Source organism: Sceloporus occidentalis, unplaced genomic scaffold, assembly GCF_023333645.1.
Source record: "Sceloporus occidentalis isolate IW3139 unplaced genomic scaffold, rSceOcc1.0.p SCAF_226, whole genome shotgun sequence".
Taxonomy (NCBI): Eukaryota; Metazoa; Chordata; class Lepidosauria; order Squamata; family Phrynosomatidae; genus Sceloporus; species Sceloporus occidentalis.
Genome location: NW_028317206.1, coordinates 946,126 through 968,696, shown reverse-complemented (window position 1 = coordinate 968,696; position 22,571 = coordinate 946,126). Strand labels below are relative to the sequence as shown.

General features: G+C 45.1%; 3 protein-coding genes across 3 annotated transcripts; 2 read left to right on the top strand and 1 right to left on the bottom strand.

The window, feature by feature from the left end:
- Positions 1–12,452: 12,452 nt before the first annotated feature.
- LOC149276748 (JNK1/MAPK8-associated membrane protein) lies at positions 12,453–15,007 on the bottom strand. Its single transcript, XM_089503334.1, has 6 exons — positions 14,942–15,007; positions 14,679–14,836; positions 13,765–13,971; positions 13,460–13,641; positions 12,911–12,987; positions 12,453–12,671 (listed from the first exon to the last, which is right to left on the bottom strand). Exons 2-6 carry the CDS (start codon positions 14,738–14,740, stop codon positions 12,453–12,455), a joined length of 747 nt encoding a protein of 248 aa, XP_089359460.1. The 5' UTR covers positions 14,741–14,836; positions 14,942–15,007.
- Positions 15,008–15,926: 919 nt separating this feature from the next.
- L3HYPDH (trans-L-3-hydroxyproline dehydratase) lies at positions 15,927–17,677 on the top strand. The gene is made up of 5 exons (XM_089503338.1): positions 15,927–16,410; positions 16,740–16,909; positions 17,001–17,123; positions 17,274–17,411; positions 17,552–17,677. The coding sequence occupies exons 1-5, from the start codon at positions 15,933–15,935 to the stop codon at positions 17,675–17,677; spliced, it is 1,035 nt and encodes a 344-aa protein (XP_089359464.1). The 5' UTR covers positions 15,927–15,932.
- A 730-nt stretch (positions 17,678–18,407) lies between these two features.
- Positions 18,408–20,043, top strand: LOC149276746 (G protein-coupled receptor 135-like). The gene is given in 2 exon segments (XM_089503342.1): positions 18,408–19,897; positions 19,899–20,043. Coding segments are annotated over 2 exon segments (1,635 nt in total).
- The last annotated feature ends 2,528 nt before the right edge of the window (positions 20,044–22,571 follow it).

Sequence of the window (22,571 nt, the reverse complement as noted above, 5' to 3'; positions counted from 1 at the left end):
ACAGTCTGACTGCTTCCTATTCTGGATGGGTTTATCGGTTGCTATGGTGATAAGATCACTTTGCATCAGAATTGCTCGTTACAAATGTTATCGCTGCATAGTCATGTAATCTGGGAATGCGACCTTTTGAAAGAATCCGTCACGTGAAACCCTGGGTACAAATAACGAAGCTTATTAAAGCCCGATTACCAAACCTGTGTGCATGCAGGAACACACACTACCGTTCACAAGTGTGGGGTTCCTTGTTTTTGAAAGAAAAGCAAATTTTGTCTGTTGAAATAACATGAAATGGGTCTGAAATCCAGCGCAGACGGGGTTAATGCTGTAAATGACTATTGCAGCTGGAAACAGCTGATTTTTAATGGAGTCTCTTCATAGGCGTACAGAGGCCCTTTATCACTCCCATCACTCCCGTGTTCCAATGGCCCTTTATCACTCCCATCACTCCTGTGTTCCAATGGCCCTTTATCACTCCCATCACTCCCGTGTTCCAATGGCCCTTTATCACTCCCATCACTCCCGTGTTCCAATGGCCCTTTATCACTCCCATCACTCCCGTGTTCCAATGGCCATTTATCACTCCCATCACTCCCGTGTTCCAATGGCCCTTTATCACTCCCATCACTACTGTGTTCCAATGGCCCTTTATCACTCCCATCACTCCTGTGTTCCAATGGCCCTTTATCACTCCCATCACTCCTGTGTTCCAATGGCCCTTTATCACTCCCATCACTCCTGTGTTCCAATGGCCCTTTATCACTCCCATCACTCCCGTGTTCCAATGGCCCTTTATCACTCCCATCACTACTGTGTTCCAATGGCCCTTTATCACTCCCATCACTCCTGTGTTCCAATGGCCCTTTATCACTCCCATCACTCCTGTGTTCCAATGGCCCTTTATCACTCCCATCACTCCTGTGTTCCAATGGCCCTTTATCACTCCCATCACTCCTGTGTTCCAATGGCCCTTTATCACTCCCATCACTCCTGTGTTCCAATGGCCCTTTATCACTCCCATCACTCCCGTGTTCCAATGGCCCTTTATCACTCCCATCACTCCCGTGTTCCAATGGCCCTTTATCACTCCCATCACTCCCGTGTTCCGATGGCCCTTTATCACTCCCATCACTCCTGGGTTCCAATGGCCCTTTATCACTCCCATCACTCCCATGTTCCGATGGCCCTTTATCACTCCCATCACTCCTGGGTTCCAATGGCCCTTTATCACTCCCATCACTCCCGTGTTCCAATGGCCCTTTATCACTCCCATCACTCCCGGGTTCCAATGGCCCTTTATCACTCCCATCACTCCCGTGTTCCGATGGCCCTTTATCACTCCCATCACTCCTGGGTTCCAATGGCCCTTTATCACTCCCATCACTCCTGTGTTCCAATGGCCCTTTATCATTCCCATCACTCCTGGGTTCCAATGGCCCTTTATCACTCCCATCACTCCTGTGAAAACAGCTGAGTGACCCCAAATGTTTGAACGGTCGTGTAGGTCCTGCTATTAGGACTGCCCCAACCAGCCTGGGACAGTCAGCAGTTATACCCGTAGGACTGTTGGAAGGAATACATGCTGGTAATTGGGGAAAAGGTTGTTTTGCTGAATAAGTTATGGGCGAGATGTCCCCCCCCCCCCCATTCAATTTCTTGTTTATTTAGGAACACGTTAGGAGGGCGACACGCGATCTTCTGGAAATGGAGACGATAGAAACCAGCAAATTACGGTATAAAGCCACGCGTCTCCCGACGATCATCACAGCGGAGATAGAAGGTAAGCAAACCTCTTAAGGGTCGTGTACAGAAATACAGATCTTTCTTATCTGCAAAAGTGACCTCCGCCTCCTGTACGAATACCCCCTACCTCTACTACTCCTTCAGCCGCAGTTTCCCGCGCCCGGTCGAGCTGTCGGTCGGAGATGTTGGAACTACAGAGTGACCTGCAGAACATAGCAACGGATCTGGAACATACGGCGAGGAGGCAAACGGAACTCGAGGAACTAAACGCATCCCTGAGGTTTGTCTCCGCTCCACGTGCTTCCTTATAGGCAACTAGGAGAAGCATGCCTCCCAACTGCCCCGCTTTGCACAGGACAGTCCCGATCTGTGATAAAGGGCCATTGGAGCACAGGAGTGATGGGAGTGATAAAGGGACATTGGAGCACAGGACTGATGGGAGTGATAAAGGGTCATTGGAGCACAGGAGTGATGGGAGTGATAAAGGGCCATTGGAGCACAGGAGTGATGGGAGTGATAAAGGGCCATTGGAACACAGGAGTGATGGGAGTGATAAAGGGCCATTGGAACACAGGAGTGATGGGAGTGATAAAGGGTCATTGGAACACAGGAGTGATGGGAGTGATAAAGGGCCTCTGTACGCCTGTGAAGAGATTCCATTAAAAATCAGCCGTTTCCAGCTACAATAGTCATTTATGACATTAACCCCGTCTGAGCTGGATTGTTGATCCATTTCAAGTTATTTCCTTTCCAAAACAAGGACGGTTTTAAATGACCCCAAACTTTTGAACATTACTATAAGAATTAACGGTTTTGCGCCAAACCATTAACTCTGTATAATATTGGAGTCTTATCTGTTGTTTCTCTTAGTATATGACGCTATAGCGCGTGCCGTAGAAGCACCATGCGCAGTGTAATTACCGTCCTCTGTCTTTGTTGCCCAGACTGCATGAAAAGACGTCGCGGGATGAATACCAGCAGAACGTGGATTTACTAAACCGGCAGATGGCAGAAAAGGCAGATAAAACCATTGCGGTCAACGAGACTCACGGCCGGCGGAAAGACGCCCTGGAAGCGGCGATAGAACTAGAAGCCAGAATGAAGGACCTGGCCGAGGATCTGGTCTCGGAAAGACAGCAGTTCACCGAGGAGAAGAGGAAGCTGATGGAGAAGGTGCTCGGCTACGTCAACCGGTTTCTATAACACAGCTCAAGGCTGCACAATTCAAAATATTAAATATTATATATGCTGTATGTTATATCTGTAACTATTGTCAAAAGTTTGGGGTCACCTAGAAATGCCCTTGTTTAAAAAAACAAACAAACACATTTTGTCCATTAAAATCACATGAAATGGATCAGAAATCCAGCACAGACGGGGTTAATGCTGAAAATGACTATTGTAGCCAGAAACTGCTAATTTTTAACGCAGCTATGGGTCCCTCTCTATAGTGCTTTGGGCCAATCAACCACAGGTCTAGGTTGCCCCCGCCCAAGGGTTACCTGACCCCCCACGCTTGGCCCAAAATGACAACGTAATTACAGGAAGGCTGGGTAGAATAACTCGTTGATTAAATAATAGCCCCTGTCCATATGGCCCTTAACACCGCTATTCCAAAACTGGCCCCTAGTATGCCGTCCGGGCCCCCTTTATGCATTATGAGTTCCATTGGGACTCTAAAGAAGAACAATTATGAGCCGTATATTCCGTCCCCCACTCAGCAGACTTTATCGTAACTCGCAGGAGTTGTACTTCCGAGTGTTTGGGAGATTTTAATTTCAGTGTTTTCCCCTCTTCTAAACTCAGCCTTTTTGTTTTTTTTTTTGCAGATCAAGCAGACAAAGGAGAAGACGGAGGAACAGGAGAAACGGAACATAGAAAGCAAGAAATGCTTAAGTCGGACAAAATCAGTGTTCTATGATACTGAACAGAAACTCAACAGAGTAAAAGAGGTGAGAAAGAAGAAAGTGAGTGCGATGAATGGGGACCTCACCAGGGATAGGTGGTCTTCTCTGCTGGGCATTGTGGTCCTCAGATGAGCGGAGAAGATCACGAATCTGTTTAGTCTAATGGTGGCTTCTCATCGCTTGTAAATCTAGCCATTAGAATCTTACATCTTCTATACTAAAATAACATAAGAACGATAAGGCTTCTAGTCCATCCAATTGTGTTTCTTTTACTCTATCATAAAGGACATTGTGTGTGTGAAGGACAGTGTCTTGATGTTGGAAGCCTCCCATGGACGTCTGACCAATAAGCTGGACACACAGAGGAATTCATTTGTGGAGCTGTCAGGAAAGAAGTACGGCCACGTATAAGCCTACAATTAATATATGCCGTTTAGGTGCCGGAGCCCACGGAGTCGAGAGGGCAGCGGCTCTGAGCGCCTGTCGGGAATGGCACTCACGTTCTCTTGTGTAGACCGGAGCTCTGTTCTACCTCTTATTAGATAATGAAGTAACCATTAATATATATATATAAATGTGTGTGTATATAAATAATATATATATAAATATATGGTGTATGCCCTTTTACCCCGATCTATACCATACAAAATTTGTATAATGGATTAGTTATTAATATATAATAATATTTTCCTTTATTTCAGAAATAACCTTGAACTGGAAATGGCGAATGTGAAAGCTGATTTTCTGAAAGAAAGCAGTTCTTTAAATGAGAGGATATCACAGGTAAGATGTCAAAAAGAATTATATTATTAATTATTTTTCATAGAGTGTTACTGAATGTAACGCAAAGCTATAAATTGGTTAAATCCTGTAAAATTATATATCCAAAGATGCGAAATCAATTTATTTTATAAAAAGATAGTTCGGCCATCGATTTGTTCTCAGTATCGTTCTCGGGAAGAATAATTGCTGTGATATATTTTGTGTACTTAATAGAGGGAAACGAAATTGTGCAAAATGAAAACACACACATATATATATATATATATATACAGTTTATAAGTTGCATAATATAGAGGTATATAATATGTCTATGTGACATATCTCATGTATTCTGGCTTATCCTGGCAATATTTCCAAATAGTTGAATGAAGAAATGGCGTCTGCTCAAAATGCGTATCAAACTCTGATAGAAACTAACAAACAGTATTGGGAGGAGTATCAAGCAGCAAAAAAAGAAGAAGAAAAGGAACATGCGAGAAAAAAGGACGCTGCGACACAGTACGGTGTTAAACTTTATTGTGTTATTTGTTTTTAAATATGTGCCTCTGTTTTAATTCCTGATGCCCCTCTTTCCTCCTCTGATGCCCCTCTTTCCTCTGCCTGATGTCCATCTTTCTTCTCCTTATCGATGCCCTCTTTTCTAGGAGGTCAGAATGTTTGCTGGGTATGAGGGTATCGCAGGGTTCTACAGCCCTAAAAGCCCCGATAATGCGTATAGAAACAGCAGGAAACGGCTTTATTAACTAAAAACGTTTTTATGGCGTACTAGAAAACAAAGGATTTTATTAGCTCTTTATTTTTATTGTATTTTACTTTATAATACAGATCAGTAAGTTTTAGATTGATAAACCACTAACACGGGGTAACAAAGTTAGTTTATTTCCAACGATCCATTTCTATAAATCGTAATTGTTCTGCAGGCTTGAAATATCCCGAGCGGATGTCAATGACAAGATGGAGATTTACGGGAAGCTGAAGACAGAGTTAAAAGACATGGAGAGCGAATCGGCGAAATTTACAGAAATTAGCAGGTAAAGGAAGCGGCAATGACAGATCGTAGTTTGAACGTGAATGCGAACTATCGAGTAACCATTCCGCGTTATTTGTTTTCCCCCCCAGAAATAATATAGAAAACCTCGTCCGTCAGGCAGAAGAACTTAAGGCGAATCTTGAAACGGAAAAGCAAAAAAGGTAGTGTTTGGGTGATAGCGTGTAACGCGCGTGTTTATGGGAGAAACGGGAAAAAAAGAGGAGGGTTCTTGTCTAACTACTATCTGCCAATCAGGGAAGGACGTTGTATGATAGAAGGCGTGGACTTCCTGCCCAATACCCGTCAGCTTTACTGATTGGCTGCTGAGAGTGGCTCCAACATCGCTCTTATGCCTCTTTTTTCTGCATTTGTCTGTTATATAGCTGACATTTTCTTTTTTAACCGCAGAATTGAAATTCAAATTAAAAACGAGGATCTGTTGAAGGAAGTTGAGCTCTGGAAGCTGGCCGAGGAGACCTTCATGAGCGAAACCAAGCAGAGAATAGAGAGCGGCCAAAAACTGCAGGACTCCCTGCTAGCGGAGGTGAGGCTGAGAGTAAAGATGTATGATACAGAGTTTATCGGGGATCTGTACCCATCACAGCCTTTAACGCAGGCAAATTCATTTCATAAAACTACGTCATGGAATGTTGGGTTTGTGAGACGCAGCTGACATTCACGCAATAACTTCCTGAACCAATCAACAATGATCAGCAACTTAACAATAGGGGAGAGATAACGTAAAGGGAGGAAAAAACATGTAGGGGCCTGAGAACATAAAGTTAAGACGGTTGCTACCATGGGACGTAAGGCATGGTTATTATACAAATAGATTGTTTATTTACGACATGACTTTGTGACATAGGACATATTATTACGTCCTGGGAAACAAGCACAAGGTGATAGAGGACGTAAAATTACATCCTATGGGTTTTGCACCGGCCGGGAGGTTAAATAATATTAAATTAAAAAAAAAATGTATAAACACATCATGCCCCTCCTACTAGAAATATACATTAAATTCAAAAATAAGAGTAAATGTGCAATGTAAGGGAGCATTTTACTCCCTTATAGAATTATTCTACTTAGGGGATGTTGTTAAACATAAATCAGGGTTTTTTAAATTTATTAATAGGATCTAATTTTTTGAAGATTTTTTTTTTAACATTTTTATTTTTATTTATTTTTTTTAATAATAAATGATAGACTTTACTAAAAAGTGGTATTAACAGAAATGCCCTATCTATCCTTAATAAATAAATATATATATATTTGTGTGGACAAAACAGGGGAAAGTGGAATCATGGTTGGGTAAAGATATGCTTAAAAATGACAAAAATCTCAGTGTCTGTAACCATAGTTTTTAATGAGATTATTCATATGCAGAAATGTAAACTGGCTACAATTTTTAGAAGTACAAGAATGAGCGCTCGCTTAGCTATTCACAGCATGCCCTGATTTATAGTCAGAGGGTGCTGGATGCGTTCGCAATAAAACTGAGTCATTATGTGTATTCTTCGTATCCAGGACGGTCTCCTCCAGAGAGAAATCAAACAGTGGGACGAACAGATTTACATCTTACGAGAGGAGAATGTAAAAAAGAATGAAGAGTGTTCCAATCTGGAAGAAAGTCTCTCTAAAGAGCTAGAGAAGCTTCAGGTGAGATCCGTACATTTAGGGGTAAAAAGTGAATCTGGTGGGCAGAATCCCCCCCGTCGGCTTGAACTTTGGTGGTAAATGCTTGTTAAATGGTTGTTTTATTTCAACCACAATGTAGCCAGTGGCATGCTTATGTTTATCAATATTTCACATAGTATAAATAATAGAATAATAATAATATTATTATGCATTAATAATCATCATAATTCTAGTACTATTAATAATAATTCTAGTACTAATAATAATAATAATTCTAGTACTACTACGAATAATAAAAATAATAATTCTACTATTAGTTCTAATAATAATAATCATCCTAATAATAATAATTCTAGTACTACTATTAATAATAATAATTCTACTACTAGTACTAATACTAATCATAATAATTCTACTAGTACTAATAACAATCAATAATAATAATTCTAGTACTAATAATAATCATAATTCTAGTACTAATAATAATAATCATCATAATAATTCTAGTACTACTACTAATAAAAATAATAATTCTACTATTAGTACTAATAATAATAATCATCCTAATAATAATTCTAGTACTACTATTAGTAATATTTCTAGTACTAATACTAATCATAATGATGATAATTCTACTAGTACCAATAACAATCAATAATAATAATTCTAGTACTGGTACTACTACTAATAATAATAATCAGAATAATAATTCTACTACTAGTACCAGTACTAATAATACAGTTTTGGTTTTTCTGAGCATGTATTCCCAAAACATTAATCAAGTTGGGACACTTTCTTGTTTTACTTTAAACTTGTAATTTTATTTGAATATAAAATATCTTTCAGGAAGAACTCGGTGTTTTAGATGGAACTCTACAAGCTGAACGCGAAAAACTTGCGGTAAAAATTCCCGTTCTGACAGAAGCCGAGGAGGCAAATGACAAAGAACAGCAGAAATACGAGGACTTGAAAAAGGAAGCAGGACGTAAGAGATTCATGTCTATTCTGTAAAATATATGTTTTATTGCGTGGAAAATCTGCTGGGATTTTTTTGCAGAATGGGCATTTTGGGAACTCTTTCAGAAAAAGTTTCTGGTTTTGTTGCAAATATTTAAGTACAAAATAAGGTCAATATTGTTTAATATATCCTGGAATAGAAATCTTTTCTTTTATTAAATAATATTTTTTATATTAAATTATTGTATATAATATATTAATAGTTTGTACAATTTTTGTTTTTAGTACTTAAAAGCAAAAAGAAATCACTAGAAGTGTCAATCAACAAAATTAAGAAGGATATTGAAACCTACTCAAGCATAAAGGTATTTTTTTTTTTTTTTTTAATCAGTTTGCTGTTTTGTCTTGTTAAATTCCCATTATAATACTTTAATATAATATAATATTCCATATAATAATTCAATTCTACCTGAGCTGGTGAATGAGTATTGGCCAGAATTGAGACATAAAAATAGGGGTATTTAATTCCAGCCCCCCCAGATAATGATCGGGGGGGCTATTAAAAACCAACCACTGCTTACGTCATGCGAGAAGACCTTTCAGTCCCTGGCGCATGCTTATTTTGGGCAGGGCTGTATTTTGGGTCTGTTTCACTCTTTATCGTCACACGTGTCAACAACGTGTTTCAGGAATCCAAAAAGTCTTCATTGAAAGACCTCCGAAAATCATCGTTTGAGAAACTGCAAAAGGAACTGGAAACCATAACCATGACGGAGAAAGACATCTACGAGGTGAACCGAAAGCTGGAACTTGTTATCATGGAGAATTGCCGGCTGAAATTAGTAAGTAACGAATAAAAGTACCGATTATCTCAAATCTGGGTAAAAAAAAAAAAAAAAGTGTATAATCTTAATCTGCAGAAATATCATTTTATGTGTAATTGAATAGAACGCCACCTTGCCCTTTGAAATTTTTCACGGCCACCAATTAAGTTGTTTTAACAGCGTAATACACAACTGAGAGAAGACATCGATAAAGCAATAGATGGAGCAAACAAACACAACGCGGCGGAGAAAAGAATGCGAGGAGAGTTGGCTGCCCTCGTCGGTGAGTCCCAAATCAGATTATAATGTATCAATGGCCAATGCATCGTATGAGAAAAAGTCCGGATTATTCTAAGGTTTCTGTGATAAAAATCATTAATCTGGTATCTGTTGGTATATGTTTGCATGTGATATACACTACCGTTCAAAAGTTTGGGGTCACTTAGAAATGTCCTTGGTTTTAAAAGAGAAGCAGATTTTGTCTGTTGAAATAACATGAAATGGATGAGAAGTCCAGCGCAGACGGGGTTAATGCTGTAAATGACTATTGTAGCTGGAAATGGCTGATTTTCAATGGAATATCTTCATAGGAGTACAGAGGCCCTTTATCACTCCCATCACTCCTGTGTTCCAGTGGCCCTTTATCACTCCCATCACTCCTGTGTTCCAGTGGCCCTTTATCACTCCCATCACTCCTGTGTTCCAATGGCCCTTTATCACTCCCATCACTCCTGTGTTCCAATGGCTCTTTATCACTCCCATCACTCCTGTGTTCCAATGGCCCTTTATCACTCCCATCACTCCTGTGTTCCAATGGCCCTTTATCACTCCCATTTTCTATTCATTTTCTCCTCTGCTCAGAAAGCATAGAAGAAGGCTGGGAGAACGACGCGTTTGTTTCCAATGTAAGTTTGCGTTTCACTTTGTTATTCATGTCGCTTTCTTGTGGTAATAGTTGGGTTTTTTAGTATTTAGTATAAGGAATTACACTACGTTTATCTGACGGGCTCTATTCCCTAAACCAAGCTACGGCTAAACTTGGCTCCTGCTTTGGATATTAAACAACTTAACACGCACACCACGTCGCCCTTAATGGGGGCTGAGTTGACCTTAACTGGAACTCAACAGGTGGACAACTTACCACCGCGGCAGGCATCGCAATTCCGTTTGGGGTTTAGTCAACGACTAGACCTCCCACCAAGCTTTGTGTGTTAAATCTATAATGTGGATTAACGTTGGATTTATAAAGGATTTTTGCGAGCGAGATGAGGAGATTCTGGACGCCATCGTAGAGCTTATTAAAAAACTTACCCTACGAGAGGAGAAGATCGGGCATCTGAACCGGAATCTGCATGCGCAATTCATGGGATTGGCTTCCGTGTTGGAAAACAAAGCAGGTCTGGTATAACGTTACGAGCCTTTAACATTCTGCGCTACTGGCTAAAAGTATATTTTTAAGCTGGAGATGGTAACTGCGACAGGTTGAGGACCAGTTATGGGATTCTGTCCAGTAACTGGTCCTCGGTGTGTCAGTTACCATCTCCAGCTTGAAAATATACCTTAAGCCCATAGCACGTAAATAATATATTTCCCAAATACATGAACGCCATTTAAAAGGAAACGATGGCTGGAGCGGGAGCCGTGGGTGCATGGCGGCCAGGTGACCGGCAACCGGCAGGGTCATGTGACGTGTATGACGCGACCCCGCTATAGGAGATGCAGTATGTGAGACAGGACTCTGGAAGGTAAAGGCGATGGGGAGTAGTGCGTGTGTGTGTGTGTGTGTGTGTGTGTGTGTGTGTGTGTGTGTGTGTGTATATATATATATATGTATATATATATATATATATATATATTACACAAACACACACACACAGTGTTAGTGTGTGTGTTTAAGAATGTGGTGTTAGCATGTGTGATGGGTGTTGTGTTAGCAGAAGGCGTTCATTTATTGCTCAATCTTAAAAGTGATTGAGACACGTGTATGATTGCATTTATCTGTGTAGAATATTATCTGTCACTCACTTATGATCCTATTTTTCAGGAAAAGTGTTTTCGCATTAAGCAGAGAGACGTTATAAATCATTATCAATATGTAATAAAGGAAAGAACACGAAGAACACCTCCGACTCCTTGGATACAATAAATGACCTCAGTTTCTCCAAATATATTAATGGATGTGTGGCCAAGATATGTAAGAAGTGCTATGACATCATAACGTTAAACCTGCGTTACCTTTGCACGCATTCACTGACAAGGAAGGAAAAACCTTCGGACCCCACAGCCTGATCATCAACTCCCCGCCTGGTGATCCAGAGGAAGACAATGAAACTTGGGGGGACAAAAGGCTGTTGCTGGATTCCAAGTAAGAAAAAAATCCTTCCTGACCCATCGAATAGGCGATCGGCTACTTTTCCCTGGGTCGGGGAGGAATCACAGATCCACCGGGTGTTGTGCCGCGAGACGGACAGACCCCCCGAACCCGACTAAAGACATCGATTATCTAACTAAATCAAGATGCTTTATCTACCGCTAAGCTCACACGCTGCTGGCTCCAGACGATTATGACATGGTAAATTACATGTATGTAGTCCCTGGCTCAGAGGCTATAGTTGCCAACAGTCCGGAATTTCCTATGCAAGACCTGACAACTGGGATGGCTTATGTGCCAGCTGTGCAGGTAGTTATCCTGTTGATTGGTAGTGTGTTATAGCAGACATTACGATGGAGTTTAATCTTTTTATTACGTATTCTAGACATTGACATGTAATAAAAGAGAGCACAAGAACGCCTCGGACTCGTTTTAAGCAATAAGTGACCTCCAAATAAATATATTAACGCTACGGCGGCCACCTAATACCCCGGTGAGTTCAGAGCGGGTTACATAAACGCCAGGGGGTGGTTTCACCGCTCAGTGGAGATGGTGTGAGTCTGTATCCGTTGAGTAACAGCGCCTCGTCCACTCTGGCCCTCGGTATATTTACTGTCTAAACGGAATCGCAGAATGTTCTACAGGCAATCGTAATACGAACTTTGATACATAAACTGGCACGTGAAAGCAGAACATGGTATATATATATATATATATACACACATATCCATATAGACACATACGAGCGCTGGGGCTTTGTTTAGCTTCATATCTGAACCGTCTATAATACTGCGCGACTCGCCCGGTAAACCGGAGACCTTGTTGGTTGTTTTTGTGGCTTGGAGCCTTCCTGAGAACCAAATGTCTGTTCTATAAGGTTTAGCCGCCAGCACAGGAACCGTAAAGCTTTCCATCCAATGTATGATATCAGGCTGGGTTGGCATCAAGGTGATGGAGGCCAACAAGCATAGCCTGTCGGTGCTACAGTATCATCCAACTGCAACAAGCACATGCGCAAGACATCCATTACTAGCAGCGGGACCTGATGATGGCGAAAAGGGTGGTGCCACAGACAGAGCAGCCCGGAATAAATATATATGACAAAAGCCGAAGGGGTTGGAGCTCACCCTTTTACCACAACCCCCCCGATATTTTTTATTTATTTTTTGTAAATCCTCTAGTAGTCCGTGCTGGGGTTCCGGCTAATGGCCGCTGCCTTCTTCTAAACGGATCCTAGACGGGTCGGTAAACTTGGCGGTGAGAAGGTAGAAGAGCGTAGGACCCGGAACCAGAGCCAGGAGAGGCAGGTCCCGTTCTAGCCTATCCATTCTGGAAATGGAGATGATCCCGTAAGCGTGAATCAACCAGTGGCTCAGGAGGACGACGAGGCGTTTCTTCCTCACCAGGAGATCCTTAAAGGACTGAAACAGGGAGAAAAATAAATACAGAGAACGCTAAATACTAGGATTGTCATAAAAAGACCCGGCTTAACGGACTAAACCAGATCTCTTTCAATGGGGAAAATGGATCTCCAAGGTGGCAAAAAAGCAAAGGGCGTACATTTGTGTAAATGAATTATAATTGAAGTATATGTCTGTATGTTAATGGCTGGTCTTGGTGCTGAAAACACTATAGAAGAGATTAAAGATGCTCGTCTTACCTCGATCTCGGACGCAGACATATACACAGCCAGGGTTATCAAGGATAATACCAGGACGATGTACGGGAAGGCATAGTCTGAAAAACAGGGCAGAGGTTAAACTCGGCTTGTACATTCATTAGCTCTCTATTTCGATCATTCCCCGCAGCTACAAAACAGTAAGGAGACCTTTAACCCTTAAACGAAGGGCAGCGAGTTTTAGTTTTTAATCTGCCAATAAATCCGGACAAAATCAACCGGACCCGATTATTACAACTTCACAGACTCAAAGCAGTGCATTGTGGGCGATGTGAACTGAATTATTAAATGTTCCGTTTAATCCACGCATGGGACAGGAATACGGCTCCTGAATCTAAGATGAGACCGACGACTGATTAAGGCTTGGGTCTTTACAGCAGGAGAAACGGGTGACTAAATGGGGTTTATACGTTAAAACAGCTTTAGGTTTTTTAAGCTGACAAGCACGAGACGTCAGCGTGTCACTAAATGACATCACACTCCAGTACAGATTTTAACGCCGACCTCACATTTCTTCTAAGTGGTACTTACACAGCAAGCCGCCCCCAACGGCCTGGATCACAGTCAGGATCGGGAAGAAGTAGAGGGCTGCGTAGATGCTTTTAAAGCGATCGGATTTCCCTAGTCCGCAGGCAATCTTCTTAATCAGCAGGGGCCGCAGGAGCATCATCAACACCAAGCAGAACGCGTAGTAAATAAACACTATGGTGTATCTGCGGGAGGCAAAGTAAAAAAAAAACAAACAGATCTGAGACGTGAGAATATTTGTTATCTGTACCTGGAAAGGGGTCACTAAGATACACACGCGGCTGGGTGAAGTCCCCAGGTATACTCACAGCGGGTAGACAGCCTCGTGGGTACAGTGCAAGGTATTGACGTAGTCCGGGCTGGGGTTATAAAGCATGGTGTACCAGTCCGACAGCATCTGTACCCGGCAGGAGCGGATGTGCAGATACCCAATCGGGTCGCTCAGAAGCAGGGTGACCAGGGCAGCCGCGGTGCATTCAAACAGGGCCGTGATGTGCTGGAACAGAGCGCTGGAGCTAAAAGGGAAAGAGCAGGGTTATCAATCAGCAGCTGACATTATTGTGAGCAGAAATATATATATATATATATATATATATATATATATATATGTGTGTGTGTGTGTGTGTACTGTATATATATATATGTGTGTGTGTGTGTGTACTGTATATATATATATATATATATATATATATATATATATATATATATATGTGTGTGTGTACTGTATGTATATATATATATATGTGTGTGTCTCTGTACTGTATATATATATATATATATATATATATATGTGTGTGTGTGTGTACTGTATATATATATATATATATATATATATATATATGTTTGTGTGTGTATACTGTATGTATATATATATACATATATATATCTATGTGTGTGTACTGTATATATATATATATATATATATGTGTGTGTGTGTGTACTGTATATATATATATATATATATATATATATATATGTGTGTGTGTGTGTATACTGTATGTGTATATATATATGTGTGTGTGTGTACTGTATATATATATATATATATATATATATGTGTGTGTGTGTATACTGTATGTGTATATATATATGTGTGTGTGTGTACTGTATATATATATATATATGTGTGTGTGTGTTTGTGTGTGTGTGTATACTGTATATATACGTGTGTACACTGATCCATACTTATTAAGTCAATATAGAGAAAAAGACTGAGACTTACCTCTTTTTCCCAGAATACCACTCGATAAAGAACCAGTGCAGGACTAAGGGCAGCATGGCCATAAACCCCAGGTAAAGCCAGTCGTACAGCTCGGGAGACTCCGTACACAGCCGGCAGATCTTGGTGGTAATGTTGGTCCTCTGACCTCGCGGGCAAACCTTAAAAACAGTTTGGGGATCACTCGGCTGTTTCCATGGACACCAAGGAAATTCCTGGCTGTAACATAATCACCAAAGGAATTTTCTAACCATCAATTTGCTCACCCCGCAGTCTCCGTATATTTCAGTCGTTCCATTTACAGCAACGACGGGTTTCCCGCAGTAAAGCCCGAAGCACGGTCCCTGCGCCTCCCCGGCTGCAAACAACAAGAGAAATAAAACGTGAATCTGTGTATGAAACAAGGGATTTGGTGCAAAATTTTAAACATGGAATTTGTCGGCCCAATCAAACCTTAATCGGTCGTTGGTCTCGCCTTAGATTCAGGAGCCGTATGCCTCTCCCATGCGCGTTTAAATCCCCTCGCTGTGGTATTTACCGCCATAGCAACCAATGGAATAATTCAGCCAGTGTCACCATTCTGGTGGTTGCTATGGAGATAACACCAATTTTAAATGTCTGCATCAGCTTCATGTTGGCTTTTAATACATACCCCGGGGTTGTTTTTTTTCCCAGCTGCTGTCTGAAAGGAAATCCGACGCCCGGTATTTCCAGAGAAAACTTCAGTTTTTAGGTAAAATTTATAGCCGCGTAAAGAATATGTAGGCTTTAAAGCTTTATCTATACGGGGAGATTTACAACATTTATTATAATGGGTGAAAGTGTCATATTATTCCAAATCATTCATATATTTACCATAACTCCTATAAATGTAGGTTTTGCATATACATTTATTATGTGGTAACCTTGGAAACCTGTATATTACACGGGATTGCAGTATAAATTAATTTACATCCCCAGCAGCAGTAAATAATGTCACGTGTCTCTATTGCCTCTCACCCATTTGCCCCCAGCCTCGGTTCTCAGGGATCCCCCAATACTTCTCTCCAGCAGACATTATCGGCAGCGCTTCCGGGTCTGCACGTGTGACGTTGGACGGGGTCCGAGAAGGCTTAGGGCTTGCTTCCTTCGGCCATCTTTAATGAGGGCGCCCGGTGCCACTTACACGAATGTACGGTTAGTTTTGTTCCCAGTTCTGTGCCCAGAACAAAGATGGCCGCCGCGGCTTCCTGATTGGTTCCCTAGCTGTCAGTGGTCATGTCGGTCCAGCTGCCTCCGCACGATGGGCCGGTGCTGTCCGTGGTGGACATGCACGCAGGCGGGGAGCCAGTGCGGATAGTGCTCAGCGGGGCCCCGGAGCCGGAGGGCCGCAGTCTGCTGGAGAAGAGGCGCTGGGCGCGGGATCACCAGGACTGGGTCCGCCGGGTGCTGCTGCTGGAGCCCCGCGGGCACCGGGATATGTACGGGGCCTGGCTGGTGGCTAGCGAGGAGGCCGAGGCCCACCTCGGGGTGCTCTTCATGCACAATGAGGGCTACAGCACTATGTGCGGACACGCCGTCATCGCCCTTGGCCGCTTCGCCCTGGACTACGGTCTGGTGAAGGAGGCCGCCGGCCCCGAGACCCCGGTCAATATCCACTGCCCGTGCGGCCTGGTGCGGGCTTATGTCACCCACAGCGAGGGCCGGAGCGGAGCCGTGCGCTTCCACAGCGTGCCTGCATTCGCCTGGGCCACAGGTACCGGACTGGGGTATGTCACAGGCAGCCTATCCCCGGTTGGCGGGGATGGGGGCATCTCACGGGGAACCTACCCCCGTCTGACAGGGCTGGGGTTATCTCACGGGGAACCTACCCCCGTCTGACAGGGCAGGGGGTATCTCACGGGGAACCTACCCCCGTCAGACAGGGCTGGGGGTATAATCTTCATCACTGTCCTGTCACCCAATTTACCCCTAAATATACCCCAGACCGGGTAGGCGAGGTGTGCGAAGGTCCGTAGAACATAATAAACGTGAGCGCTGTTGGTGGTGGCTCTGCCCTGGACTGACGCCGTTATTTGCCCCCAGATGTCGCGGTGGAGGTTCCCGGTTACGGGCGGGTAGTGCTGGACGTGGCGTACGGAGGAGCCTTTTACGCGTTTGTTTCCGCGGAGAGGTTTGGGCTCGATGTTTGCGCCTCGAAGACCCGAGATCTTGTAGACGTGGCGGCTGCGGTAACCAGTTCTGTAAAGGAGCAGGTAAAAGCCCCCCGCCGGAGCCTCGCGCCCGCCGGACCCCCGGCTCCTCTCGGAAGATCCTGAACCCTGTTCTGATTTTGTGGGTTTTTAGGTTAAACTGACGCACCCGGACAGCGCCGACCTGGCCTTCCTGTACGGCACCGTGCTCACCGACGGAAAGGACGCGTACAGCGAGGAGCCCACTGCCAACATGTGTGTGTTTGCCGATTCTCAGGTACTTGCCGTCACGGCGGATGCTGATAGGCCAGCAGTGCGTGTATTCCTGGGGAGGAAAAATATTATCCTTCCCTCCAGTCATTGAATCTGCTTTATCGTATCTCCACCTGTGTGTTGTCGAGGGGTCACTCTTTTGTTGTTCGTTCAGGTTGACCGCAGTCCTACAGGTTCGGGAGTGACGGCACGTATCGCTTTACAATACCACAAGGGTTTAATTCAGCTCAACCAGACCCGGGCGTTTAAAAGCGGCGCCACGGCGTCCGTCTTCACCGGAAAGGCACTGAAGGTATTTTAACCCTTTCTTGTGCGCTCGCTGGTGCGCTTCACGGAACAACGTATCACGCCACAAGTGACGCGTCGTGATAACGGCGCGATCGCCATGGCAACCAGTGGCATTTTAATAACCAGTGGCATTTTCGCACCCAGGAAATCATGTGTGGTGGGTTCAAAGCCGTGGTGGTGGAGGTTTCGGGACGCGCCCACTACACGGGCACGAGCAGCTTCGTCACGGAGAGCGAAGACCAACTCAAGGACGGATTTCTTCTTAAGTAACCAAAGAGCGACGCGAGCCCGCAACGGGAATAACGCTGTCCACTAAAATGACTTTAACTGAGATGTGTCACGAGACCAGCACGGCTGGGAGGCAGATCAATGTGTTAGCGTGTAGGAAATACTACATACGGTTCCACTTTGAACACGTTACTAAAACGCCCCACGATCCCTGTGACCTCTCAGTGTCACGCAAACCAAACATTAATCTTTTTAAATATGTAAATGAATAAAATAGTATGACCCTTTCCACGTGTGATCTGCTGGGGATGTAGAACATACTAACTACATATATGTAAATCACACGCCTTAAACCCGTGCGCGGCCCCCGATCTGCCATCCCATATACTCCCAGTTCATTCCTTTACTGTAACTGGTTTTGAAATGACCCCCCCCTGTACATGTTGCTATGGATACAGAGCACTTGATGCCCCCACATCTGTCTCCCAAATTCCCCTGTGGCATGAAGCAGGGGTGGCTTCTATCATCTTCATCCAGCATCACGCTGCTCGGATCTTAAAGAGTTAACATTAATCCATGTAAACAGCAGTAGCTGCCATCACATCTGGGCTGATACATTCCCATTTGTACATTAGGCTTCTAGGGGGCCCATCCCAGTCTGGCTGAGGATCATGAGATTTACCACAGCCTGTTGATTGCTCTAAGCACTGGAGATATAGTACATTCGGCTAAAATATGGGACGCCCAGCAGGTTCTGTAGCAACAGAGATTAATGCAAGGTGTACCCGAGCACAAACCCCTGCCTGAGCATGATGGGAGTTGCGGTTCAGCAGCAGAGAAGGAGCCCCCGTATTGCGTATTGATTGGTGGAGCTGCGTCTCCCATTACGCTCAGCCACGCATGCCGTGCGGTTGTAATCTTGCCAGGCTGCGGCGCGCACAGAGTTAACGCTCCCCCTCCCTTCCGGCCGAGATTCTGTTTCCCCGGCAACCCGCGTGACGTCACATGCCCGGGCCCGCATCTCCGGTTCGGCCAGCGGAGCAGCGTCCTATCCCTGCTTCTCCTGCCGGGGGCCTTGCACAGGTGTGAGGGATGCCTCCCCGTCGGCCGGCCGCGACACATGGAGCCTCCCCTGCTGCCCCTGGCTCTGCTCACCAACCTGACAGCTGCCCCCGCCGGGGCCACGGAGAGCAGCGGCGGCCCCCCAGAGCCTGGGCCCGCCGAGGAGCAGCCAGGCAGCCCCCTGATGCACGGGGTGGCCGTAGCCTGCCAGGCCCTGCTGCTGCTGGCCATTTTCCTGCTGTCCTGCCTGGGTAACTGCGCCGTCATCCTGGTGATCGCCAAGCACCGGCAGCTGCGCACCGTCACCAACGCCTTCATCGTGTCGCTGTCGGTGTCCGACTTCCTGGCCGCGCTGCTCTGCCTGCCCTTCTCCTTCGTGCTGCTCTTCAGCCGCGGCGGCGTCTGGCTCTTCGGCGACCGCTTCTGCTTCGCCAACGGCTTCTTCAACTCGTGCTTTGGCATCGTCTCCACGCTGACCATGGCCCTCATCTCCCTGGACCGCTACCTGGCCATCGTCCGCCAGCCGCAGGAAAAGCTGGGCCGGACCCGCGCCGCTCAGCTGTTGGCCGGGGCTTGGCTGACGGCCCTGGGCTTCTCCTTCCCCTGGTACCTGCTGGCCCGGGAGCACTGGGTGGTCCATAAGCGGGGCTACTACCACTGCATGTACGTGTTCCACTCCGCGGGCTCCCGGCTGGGGGCCACCTACAGCATCACCCTCATTGTGCTCTGCTACCTGCTGCCCTTCGCCGTCATGTGCTTCTGCCACTACAACATCTGCAAGGCCGTGAGGCTGTCGGAGATCCGCGTGCGGCCGGTGACCACCTACGCCCACCTGCTCCGCTTCTACAGCGAGATGAGGACGGCCACCACGGTGCTGATCATGATCGTCTTCATCATCTGCTGCTGGGGGCCCTATTGCGTGATGGGGCTGGTGGCGGCCGCGGGGAACTACCCCTTTACCCCGCTCATGGACACCGTGGCCATTTGGATGGCCTGGGCCAACGGCGCCATCAACCCGCTCATCTACGCCATCCGTAACCCCAACATCTCCGTGCTCCTCGGCCGCAACCGAGAAGAAGGCTACAGGACTAGGAACATAGCGGCCTATCTGTGCACCCAGGGTCAGAGCCGAGAGGCCCGCGGCCGGGCCGACCCGATCCGTGACCGGTACAGCACCAGGCACGCGCAGGGCAGCCGGGGTGTCGTCCTCCAGTCCAGCCAACGGGGGCGACGTGGCTATGTGGGCTTGTAAGAACCCGACCGTGCTGTTTTGCCGGGACGGCCAACCGGACACCATGTCGGAGACGGCGGCCATCAAGACTGAGACGGCGGACACGAGCCTGTAGGGTTGACCTGATCCGTCAGTACCGACGCTGGGGGTCCCCGGTACCCTGGAGCTTGAGGACGGGTCCGTTATCCATAAAGTGTTCAAATAACGGCACTGAGCCCGACCGGCGCGGTAGGTGGGCAACAAAGTGCCGCTAATGGCTCATTCCAGAACTTTCTGGAGGTTCTCAGCTCGGAATTTTTATTTTAATATTTATTTTGCATAAAGAGTAACAAGCGATTCCCTGTCCTGTTTAAAGGGACGAGTTAAAGGGCCCGTATCGTGGGGCCATCTTTGTCTGTTTATCGTTTGTGTCGACGCTGTTGTGGTTTTTATTTTTTTATGTTTTTTTGACTCTTGTTAGGGAGCAGCCGGTTCAGGTCCCGGCACCGAGGCCAGCAGCCGCCTCATCGTCCAATGATATATATATTATATACGTGTTATGGTAAACACGGGGTATTTAATTTCCGAGTACTTGAAAACATTTTACGTGCCATCTACTTCAAAAGGGAGCTTTAGGAGGTTTTTCGAATCGTTGTTATGGAGGTGGAAGATCTGCCAAAATAACTTTATTAACAATGTAACAAAAAAATTCCTTATGCTATATAATATGCAAATGAGAAAGGTATATAAACGGGACGGCCGCTGCCATTAGTGTTTTGGTCCTGTGTGTGTGTAACGGTATCATTCCCAATCAGGGTTAAAAATATGGAATCATTTCAAGACCACGGTCCGTTTTGTGGCCCTAGGGCCGGATCTGTGTTCTATTAATGTATCGCACCTTTAGGGGTGGGGGCGCAATTAGATCCAGGGTAGACAGGTTGATCCCTGCAGAATGTACAGCCATATTTAATCAAGACACTGTGAAACAAGTATTATTGGGGGTATTTGGGAGTAATAAGTATTATTATATAAAATTCAGTCTTATTTATTTCTGTATGTTTGCAACAATAATCAGATCGTTTTTTTTTTGTTTGTCACTTGGGCACTCGAGTGGTTAAAAAACAAAGTTCTTGCTTTGTTTTGCTTTACCCTGAAACCTGATGTTCCTTTCAAAGGGTATTGCATGGAAATGGCTTGAAAGAGTTAATTAGGCTTTCCCAGCCCAAATATAATGTGTTTTACGTAACCGATTATATGGGGGCCCTCACACTTGCATCGTGTTATTTGTTACTTGGAAACTGACCTATATATATATATATATATATATATAATTATACTACTGTTCAAAAGTTTGGGGTCACTAAGAAATTTTCTCGTTTTTGAAAGAAAAGCAAATTTTGTCCATTAAAATAAAATGTTGGATGAGAAATCCAGCACAGAGGGGGTTAATTTTGTAAATCATTGTTGTAGCTGGAAACAGATGATTTTTAATGGAATCTCTTCATAGGAGTACAGAGGCCCTTTATCACTCCCATCACTCCTGGGTTCCAGTGGCCCTTTATCACTCCCATCGCTCCTGGGTTCCAGTGGCCCTTTATCACTCCCATCACTCCTGGGATCCAATGGCCCCTTTATCACTCTCATCACTCCTGGGTTCCAATGGCCCTTTATCACTCCCATCACTCCTGTGTTCCAGTGGCCCTTTATCACTCCCATCACTCCTGGGTTCCAGTGGCCCTTTATCACTCCCATCACTCCTGGGTTCCAATGGCCCCTTTATCACTCTCATCACTCCTGGGTTCCAATGGCCCTTTATCACTCCCATCACTCCTGTGTCCCAGTGGCCCTTTATCACTCCCATCACTCCTGTGTTCCAGTGGCCCTTTATCACTCCCATCACTCCTGTGTTCCAGTGGCCCTTTATCACTCCCATCACTCCTATGTTCCAATGGCCCTTTATCACTCTCATCACTCCTGGGTTCCAATGGCCCTTTATCACTCCCATCACTCCTCAGTTCCAATGGCCCTTTATCACTCTCATCACTCCTCAGTTCCAATGGCCCTTTATCACTCCCATCGCTCCTGTGTTTCAATGGCCCTTTATCACTCCTGGGTTCCAATGGCCCTTTATCACTCCCATCACTCCTAGGTTCCAATGGCCCTTTATCACTCTCATCACTCCTGGGTTCCAATGGCCCTTTATCACTCCCATCACTCCTGGGTTCCAATGGCCCTTTATCACTCCCATCACTCCTGGGTTCCAATGGCCCTTTATCACTCCCATCACTCCTGGGTTCCAATGGCCCTTTATCACTCCCATCACTCCTATGTTCCAATGTTCCTTTATCACTCTCATCACTCCTGGGTTCCAATGGCCCTTTATCACTCCCATCACTCCTGGGTTCCAATGGCCCTTTATCACTCTCATCACTCCTGGGTTCCAATGGCCCTTTATCACTCCCATCACTCCTGTGTTCCAGTGGCCCTTTATCACTCCCATCACTCCTGGGTTCCAATGGCCCTTTATCACTCCCATCACTCCTGGGTTCCAATGGCCCTTTATCACTCCCATCACTCCTATGTTCCAATGTTCCTTTATCACTCTCATCACTCCTGGGTTCCAATGGCCCTTTATCACTCCCATCACTCCTGGGTTCCAATGGC

Coding starts and splice junctions, on each gene's coding strand:
- LOC149276748 (XM_089503334.1), bottom strand. CDS start 14,740: ATGGCCATGCTGCCCTTAGTCCTGCACTGGTTCTTTATCGAGTGGTAT. Junction 13,642..13,764: donor CACGAGGCTGTCTACCCGCT/GTGAGTATACCT, acceptor TGCCTCCCGCAG/ATACACCATAGTGTTTATTT. Junction 12,672..12,910: donor TGTCTGCGTCCGAGATCGAG/GTAAGACGAGCA, acceptor TCCCTGTTTCAG/TCCTTTAAGGATCTCCTGGT.
- L3HYPDH (XM_089503338.1), top strand. CDS start 15,933: ATGTCGGTCCAGCTGCCTCCGCACGATGGGCCGGTGCTGTCCGTGGTG. Junction 17,124..17,273: donor GTGTGTTTGCCGATTCTCAG/GTACTTGCCGTC, acceptor TTGTTCGTTCAG/GTTGACCGCAGTCCTACAGG. Junction 17,412..17,551: donor TCACCGGAAAGGCACTGAAG/GTATTTTAACCC, acceptor TTTCGCACCCAG/GAAATCATGTGTGGTGGGTT.